The sequence below is a fragment of the Carlito syrichta genome, unplaced genomic scaffold, assembly GCF_000164805.1.
Source record: "Carlito syrichta isolate Samal-C Ts95f unplaced genomic scaffold, Tarsius_syrichta-2.0.1 Scaffold228551, whole genome shotgun sequence".
Lineage (NCBI taxonomy): Eukaryota > Metazoa > Chordata > Mammalia > Primates > Tarsiidae > Carlito > Carlito syrichta.
Window position 1 is genome coordinate 2,121 of NW_007172647.1, and position 9,157 is coordinate 11,277.

Below are 9,157 nucleotides of genomic sequence, written 5' to 3' on the forward strand. Positions count from 1 at the left end.
AAAACATCTTAAGGGGTTGCAGAAGATGAGAAAATGACCTCACCCCTTCCAAAGAACTCACCACACAAAAGTTATTTGGGAAACACATTTTAGATCCTTCTCCCTCCTGCCAAAACGTTCCCCACCCCTGGGTACACACAGCTGCAAATTGCACTTGACAAAATCGGTCCTTTATTTATTTACTTATTTATTTTTGAGTCAGAGTCTCACTCTGTGGCCCAGGCTGGAATGCAGTGGCATGCTCACGGCCACCCCAGTGTGGACCTGCTGGGCTCCAGTGATCCTTCTGCCTCAGCCTTCCAAGTAGCTGAAACTACACGCGTATACTACCACACCCGGCTAATTTTTGATTTACTGTAGAGTCGAGGTCTTGCCAAGTTGCCCAGGCTGATCTGAACCCACAGGCCCAGGCAATCCACTCACCTCAGCCTCCCAAAGTGCTGGGATTACAGGCTGAGCCACCAAGCCCAGCCAATCTTCTTTTTAATACAACCTAGCCCTTGGAGAGTTCTCAGGACAATGCCATCGCAAACATTGTAACTCAAAGTCAGTCACAGTAGAAACAAAACCAGTTATGGAAGAACGGAGCACCACCTCTGCTGGGTCTTGCTCAGATGATCCCAAGCCTCAAGTCACTCAGAATGGGTTTGCCTCAGCCAGATTCACTGATGGGATTGGAAACAGCACTCCAGGATAACCCCAGCCCTGGTGAACCCAAAGAGCCTGGATAAGTTGATGCTTTGCTTCGAATCCATCCAGAATAAGATGCATAATAAAGACATCAATGCTTCCAACTTGTGTTGCTTGGGAGTTTCCAGCTGTGTGTGGATGTGGCCTTCATGGTGATCTGCAGAAGTCTCAGAGGGAACCTTGTTCTGATCATCCAAAGGCTCCAGGCAGCCCTCTCTGAAGTCGCCCTAGGTCATATTGGAGCATGCAATGAGGAGATGGAATGGGGAGGGGACAATTCTTGGTGGCCGAAGCACTTGGCAAGAATCCCAGATATAGTCCACTCTTTGCTGGATGGGCCCCCTACTCCTGGTGAGAATGGGATTGTGTCTATGTATCTTTGGTGTCAAGCAACATGGAACTTATGATCTTATGCCTTTGGAAGGATTGCTTAGAAGAGTGAGAGAAACGGACAGAGTCCTGGATAAGGGGTATCCACACAAGGTTCTCTTCTCCTGTAGACACCTGGAAGTCAAGGTTTCTTCCCTCAACATGGTTCTTGGGAGTAGAGTGGTCTTCAAGGCCTCAGCACCTGGGGCCGAGGTCCAGCTGCTGCAACATGTCCTGCAGGGATGCCTGCAGCCTGCTCAGGGTCACCACCTCCATGGAGTAGCGTGAGGCTTCCAGGACACCATCCAGGCTCTCCAAGGTCTTCAGGCCACTGGAATGAGGGAAGGGGCAGCCCTTGGAGACAGCCAGTAGGTAGAGAAGGTCCCGGAGGTTCTCCAGGTCATTAAGTATTTGGACCACGTTTCTGGGAGGCAGACGGGTGAGAATCTGCTGGTAGACAGCCAATGTCTCGTCCATCTTGGATAAACTCAGTACAGGCTGGAGCCCAGGAATGAAGTCCAAACCAGCGATCCTCTGTAAGGAGGAGACTGACTGCTGTGCAGGAAGAAGCGAGAGAACGAGTGCTTAGCACGGGACAGGGAAGTCACTTTGAAAGCCCTCTACCTTCCCCTTGGTCCAGGCTTTTATATCCTGTGCCCAGGTGATAGTCAAGTTTCTCCCTGGCCTCCTGGACTTCCACCCTTCCCAACCACTCTATTCTACACTTCCAGACCAACTTTCCCAGGCCTTTCCTTTCTCCAAATGGCCTCTGCTGAAGAACCAACTGTGGCTTCCTATTTATCTTCCCCAGACACCTGAGGTCCTGCCCGAGCACCACCACCCCCAGCCATCCCCGGTTTCTTCCACCCTCAGCTGACTCCTCCCTCTCAAGCAGGCTCTCCAGGCAGTCCCTCCTCCTTAGGGATCAAGGTTGTACCCTCAGCAAGGGTCCCTTCCTCCTCTGCCCCTGCATGGGAAGGTCTCTCCCCATCTGACTGCCCACAGCACTGAGACTGGCCACCTCAGTGGTCACCACCCCTTTGCTACCATGATACTGTGTATCGTACCACCTAAGCTGGGACACTCTGGATCGATCATGTGCAGCCTTGTTGAATGACAATTTTGAAAGGAGACTTCAGGGTTTTTCTCTATGAAATGCCTGAGATTCTCTAGTGCTAAGCTGTCCCTGCTCCTGGGCACCTAACCTTTTCCTGGACACCTGCAGTGGCCAGGAGATGCAGAAGTCTCCAAGCAATGGGGGGGGGGGGGGGTTCACTTGCCTTATCTAATTTGGTCTCATAACAAACTTGTGAAGACTCTATGACAGTCTCGATATCTAGACAATGTAACCAAGGCTTAACCAAGACATTTAGGAATTTGCTTAAGATCTCACAGACAAAGAGCAGAAGTGTGAAGCTTCACCGCAGTCTTCCTAGTCCCACATACAGGACTCATCTGGGAAATGGCTGAAGGTCGAGGCCTTATGGACCCCAGAAGAAAGACAGGGGTGTGTGCTGACAGCCGTTTGCAAGTTTGTGCAGTGTTGGCTACAAAAGAGGGTATAGACACACCTCTGGGTGGCCTTGAGAGGTGGGGCTGACATGGTGGGCAAAAGCTTCACAGGCCAGAGTTCAGCTAGAATGACATGAACCCTCATGACAAGCACATCTAGGGATGAACAGAAGCGCAGAGGGGGTGCTTGTGGGGGTCTGGGCACTTGCCAATGGGGCACAAGGACCTTTAGAGTCCTAGGCCCTAGGATTCAGGAAGTGAACTCAGAGAGGAAGGTGAGGAAGGGAGGCAAGGACAGTGGGGAGACAGAGAAGAGGCAGCGGTTGTGTCCACACGTGCCCCAGCTAGCCTCAGAGACCGGCTATCCCCATGGCAGAGTGAAAATAAACGCATGTGGCCTCCCGATATCAGAGGATCCTATGATTTTTTAAAATGGAAACACGTGGCAAAGTTAAATGTTCTTGAGGTGGTTTAGAATTAGAACCATTCACCTCTGAATCCCAGCAGGCAAAGGAGCCAAAAGAAACAACCAGAAATAATGGGGGCCCTATGCTTTCAAGCCCTTGTCGGTTTCCAATAGGTGCCTGGCATTCAGAAGATGCTCAGCAAATGCTTCTTGGACTATCTGGTTCCAGTTCCACTAGGGACCGGTTTGCTTTGTCCCCTTACCGTGTGTGAGGTGTCATTGATCCTGGTGACAATTGTCTTGATGAGGTCTCTGGAGTCATCCTGGACTCTATGGATGGGCATGGCTTGAAGGTAGGCCAGACAGGGGCAAAGCCACAGGAATCGACACAGGGGTCCCCAGTGCATTTTTCTTCCCTGGACGTGCTTCCTGGGCCTGGAAACGGAAGGAACTACACATCAGAAGGGGCTGGTATCTCAGAAGCACCCATCTTCCACATTACCAGCCACACTATCAGATGGGGAGGAAGATGAGCTTTGCTTTCTGCCCTGGCTACTGTCTCCTCAAAGTCAAAGACAATTCATGATCTAGACAGGTATTAATGAAATACGCCCCCCTGGGGAAGAGGATTATTGCCTGGTCAATAAAACCACCAAAGGTGTCCCGTCAGAGTGTGCTCAGGTGCACGTGGTGGGGATGATGAAGCCTTTGTCGTGTGCTTCGAGGGAGAGAGAACAGTCTTTTAAGGTCTGGTTTGAGTTCAGTCATTTGCTCACTGCATAACTTTAGGTGTACCATGGAACTGCAAAAACTCCGCCGCCATCCATCATATATCTACCTCCAGAATTTTATGAGACTCAAATGAGATAACACCTGCAAAGAGCTTAAAGGTGTTGAGAAATGCACTCCGTCACTGTTATTCGGGATTATGTTGCTCACTTGTCCTCTCCATCACTCTCTCGCTACAGACTGCTGACACTCTGGGCTTTATGACTTTCTTTCTCTCCCACTGGGAGCTTGAATCACAGCAGCACTCATCAACCGCCTAATATTATGTCACACACAATGCTAGGCACCAAGAATGCAATGGCGAAAAACAAACGCTCTCCACCTTAGTGGCTCACAATTCAATAGGGAAGACACACAAGCAAACAGGCCATTCTAATACTGGAAGAAAGGGCTTTGCAAGAAAAGCAAATATAAGATACCACCAGAGGACCAGGCACAGTGGCTCAGGCCTGTAGTCCCAGTACTTTGGGAGGCCGGGGCAGGAGGATTACTTGAGCCCAGGAATTTGAGACCAACCTGGGCAACATAGTGAGAGCCTGTCTCTACAAAAATAAAAGAATAAACTGGGTGTGGTGGTGTGTGCTTGTAGTCTCAGCTACTAGGGAAGCTGAGAAGGAAGGGCCACCTGAGCTCAGGAGGTCGAGGCTGTGGTGAGTAGTGATCGTGCCATTGTACTCCAACCTGGGTGACGGTGAGATCCTACCTCAAAACAACAACAACAAAAAAAGATACCACCGAAGCACAAAGGGGGCTCCCTGGAAGAAGTGTCAGATGAGGTGGGTGTTGAAGACTGAGTAGGAGTTAGTAACAGTAGAAAGTGGTTGTCATAGGTGGTCAAAAAACCAGTGGTTACAAAGGCACGGTGGCAGAAAAGAGCATAACACGTTCTCCCAGAACATTAGAAACTTTCAAAGTCTCAGAACCATGAATTCTAAAATTGATAATATGCAGATCCTTGATTAAGCAGCAAAGTTTTAATGAGATACATGAGGCAAAAGGTAATAAAGTGAAATGTATGCGTGCCTGTGGCCAATAATCCGTGCTCAGCATGTGTGAATAAGAATATAATGTCAGTAAATATTAGGATGAAGTTCTGAAAATGGCAAGAAAGTTAATCTCTGCTTTTCGTGTCTTTCCTCATCTGAGTCTTAATGAAAACAGGTAACACATCTTCTGTCCATAGGTGGCAATATTAGCAGAATTGATTTTCTGGCAATATAATAAGACAAGCAGTCTGTTCATATATTGCTCATAATATTTGCTCAAAGTCATATTTTTTAAGCCTGAATTTTACAGAAGAGAAAAAAAAAAGAGGCGTGGGAACATGGGTCAACTTGCCCAAAGTCAAGCAGGTTTGTGGCAGAGCCGGGATCCAAACCCAAGGGCTGGTTGACCCAGAACGGTGGGAGTAGATGTCACCCACCCGCTTCTCCAGGCTTTAAGGAAAAGCCCAAGTGACAGACCACCCCAATTTCCAATCAAGGGCAGCTTCTGGAAACATGGCACTTGCAACCAAAGACCCTGCTCTAGGATGAAGCTATGAAATTGTACCCCCATGTCAACTCCAAATATAGCAAATACTAATGATTTGGGAGAAAGCACTTGGAATGTTATTGTGCTTGTTTTGTTTTTTTCTCTTAAAAAAGTAAAAGTTCCTCTATTAACTACTTGTTACCTGAGTAATATACCAAATGTTTATAGAACAAAATTAAATAGTGCTCAGTCCCAATACAATTCCATGAAGCCCGCGCAAAGTTGGGAGATGTGGTAATGAAGTGGCTGGCTTGCCCTTACTAGCTACTTAACGTCCTGTCCGTAAAATGGAGTTAACACCACCACCTGGTTCGAAAAGTCAATGAGATGAAACCAGGAAGCCCCTACCCACTGTATACATGTCCTGCACAGGGTCAGGGGAGTACAAATTATTCTAATTCCTGAGCAGGACTTGAGACGCTTGGACAACACTACCTGGAGCCAACTCTGAATCAAGCATCCGGCCCCCTGCCTCCCACAGGCTTTCTCTACAGGATGCCTGGTATTTGTGGGTTTTTCTACCCGCAGCCCAAGATTGAGTTGCATGCTTTTGTACGACTCATGTGTTGATGACATCCTCCTTCCAAAGAGAATTTATTAACAGATTAACTCTGGTCATAGTCATGCTCACATAATGGCCACCCTCTAATATCTAAATGGACAGTTTTACAAGCCTATTGTCCCACTACCACTGATAATATGCTTCAGTGGAGGCTGAAAACAAATTGCAGGTCCTTGAAAACATGGATCTGAGAAGCAGCCACTGAGTAAATCTAAGAGGAGAGAGGCCCAGGTTTAGGGAGCTCCATGGGGCCCTGCAGAGAAAGCTGGTACCAGGTCCATCTGAGAGCACAGTGCTGACAAGACCTGTCTCATCAAGACACACGAAACACACATGCTTACACACATACACACATGCCAGCACAGATCACCCTCTTGGTCCTGGCTGCTAGTTGTTCCCAATATCGAATCTTCCTTTCTTCCCCAGGAATAAAAAATCCCATTTCTCAGGGAGTGGTGTGGTTATCCAGAATAAATACTCTCCTTCCCAGCTTCTCCCAACAATGCATGGCCATGCACCTACATCCTGACCAATGAAATATGTGTCACATGGCAGCTCTCAGGGCTCTGCCATGCATTCTCACCTCTTCCTTTTTTATCCCCTCCTCCCTTCTGATGCCTGACACGTAGATGGAGCTGCCAGCATTCTGGTGCCATCTTAGACCAGGAGGGTGAAGGCCTCACCTTTTGAATGACCGAGCAGGGAGCTGCAGGAGTCTAGGCTCCTGAAGACTTTGTGGGGCTGAGATGCCATGCTGGCCCTGGACTACTTTTCTCTGGACCAGGTGTGTGTGACAGACATAACCTCTGCCTGGTCTAAGCCACCGTTTTGGGTCTCTACTAAATGCGGCCAAACTTAAGGCCAACTGACTTAATGCACCCCAGCATGGTGATCAGAAAAGAGTGGACAAGTTTTCCTTAGTTCACCAGAGTCTCAGCACCAGGGTGATGCCTGACTGTGGCTTAAGAAGGAGAGGCAAAATGTCTGGGAAGAACAGGGTTAGGGACTGGAAGCGGAGGAATAATTCACGACAGCAAATATGATGCCATCGGGCACAGTGCCTGACACATCATAATTACTCAAGGTGGTTGGATGGTTGGCTGCTAACGTGTTGATTACCCACTGTGGGCCAGGTACAGACACACAAGAGACATGGAACCACAGGAGAGTGGGAATCAGGAGTGAGTACCTATATATGCCTAGTTGATTTTGTCAACTACTTACATATAGTATTTGTTAAAAATAAAAGAACAAAACTGTGCCCTTAAGCAACTGGGTTAAAAATTTACATAATTAACTGCAATGTAAGGATGAGCATTTAAACAGATGAAATGCCTTGGGTAACCGAAAGGACATAACATGGATTTAATATACCCAATGAACAGCCGTTTTAACATTGCCTAAATCTTACGTTTTTCTAGCGGTTCACTTAATCTTTAACTGCTTTTATTTAAACTGCTTTTCTAGCAATTTACCCTCTAATCACCAGCCAAGGACAGAACAGGTTTCTCAGAGGGAGCTATTGATAATTGTTTTACAACCCCCATCCCCAGCTTGTTTTGTATTAATTAGCTTTTCTTTTTTTTTTTGAGTTGGAGCCTTACTCTGTCACCCAGACTGGAGTGCAGTGGCACGCTCTCGGCCACCGCAGCCTCGACTTGCTGGGTTCCAGCGATCCTTCCGCCTCAGCCTTCCATGTGGCCAGAGCTACAGGTTCACACTACCACACCCAGCTAATTTTTGATTTATTGTAGAGATGAGGTGTCACCAAGTTGCCTGGGCGGGTCTCGAACCCACCGGCTCAGGCAATCCACTCACCTCGGCCTCCCAAACCACTGGGATTACAGGGTGAGCCACCGAGCCTGGCCAGCTTTTCTATTTCAAGTATTTGCCTCCACCCATAAGACCTAAGTTAACCTAATCAGCCCATTGTGACCTATGTGACATAGACCCCACCACCATTGCAGCAATCATGTGATTAACCCACCCATCTGCCTGCTGTCCTTCACCTGACGTCAGTACCTGCCCCTTTGTGATGACATGGAGAAGACCACCACGAAATCACCTTAACGACATTCCCCCATCAAAGGGAAGGATTAAAAGGATTCAAACACGAGCAGCTAGTCGCCATTGCCTTACTAGACTCTGGTCTAGACTTACTAGACTCTGGCTTTGGCTCCCTTCCCCACCTTGGGGAGGTGAATCTCCTTTCTCTTTATTTCTCTCTCTTTCGCTTGCTAATTCACTTTCTAAATAAACTATATTTTCTAATCTAACTTCTGTGCAATTCTTTGCATCTTTCACACAGTACTGAATCACACTAGACACCCACCCCACTAGCAGACCTGACCTGACATTCTGGAGGCCCCGCGGGGAGTGTAACCTAACAGTAACTCAGGGAGGGAAGTCACCATGCTTAAATGTATGAACACTAGAGTTTGGCAGAGCTGTGTTTGACTCAGAGTATAGAATTTTGGGAAAGTTAGCTAGCCTCTGTGAGATTCCATTTTCTTAGCTAACAAATGGGAATGATACAAATCATAATTCCCACCTGTGGCTGTAATGAGATTAAAACACATAAAGTAATAATCCCTTGCCCCGCATGTAGCCAAACCCAACACATGTTAGCTCCAGGGAAGAACAGTATTATCACCAGTGAATAAATCGGGGAGGCATCGTGGAGGAGACGGCATCTGACAAAGACCCTGAGAATAGATAGGAATTGAGTTTGTGGAGGGAGGAGAGGGAGAGCCCGGGCAGAGGCCAAAGAACAGGCAGGTTTAGGGGATGGTGGCTGCTGGCTGGCACGAGGGTGCACCTGCTGACAAGGTCGAGTGGGGGGCACTTGGGCTGAGATCCTGGGGGCTGTGAGCACTGGGTAGGCCGGTGAGGCTTCCTCCTGTGACACTGTTTGCCCAATATTTTCAGCCCGGTTGATTAGAAGGATGGAGAAGGAAATTGGGAGAGACAGAGGAGCGGTTTGGGAAAGACGAGGTTGGGCCCTGCTGATTTGCTGGGACTGGTGGGACATTCAGGTGAATCCATCCAGCTGCTGATTGGAATTAGGGCTCTGAGACCGAGAAGCCCACAGGGAGCATCATGGGGCGGCAAGGGCAGGAAGAAAGACTGCGCTCAGCCGCCTGTCTGAGCCACAAAGCCTTTTCTCTCCAGAAGCTTCCAAAGCACTTTTGCACATTGAGGGGCTGCCATGCTTTAAGCATTAAAAAAAATGTTGCTATAGCAGCTTTTGTTTCCTGAGTGCTGCTGCAGAGAGGAGAGGGGTTCTCTGGAGGCCG

General features: G+C 48.2%; 1 protein-coding gene across 1 annotated transcript; it reads right to left on the reverse strand.

Annotated features, from left to right (window-relative positions):
* Positions 1-1,254: 1,254 nt before the first annotated feature.
* LOC103253417 (leptin-like) lies at positions 1,255-3,384 on the reverse strand. Its single transcript, XM_008051734.1, has 2 exons — positions 3,241-3,384; positions 1,255-1,614 (listed from the first exon to the last, which is right to left on the reverse strand). The coding sequence occupies exons 1-2, from the start codon at positions 3,382-3,384 to the stop codon at positions 1,255-1,257; spliced, it is 504 nt and encodes a 167-aa protein (XP_008049925.1).
* Between the last annotated feature and the right edge of the window lie 5,773 nt (positions 3,385-9,157).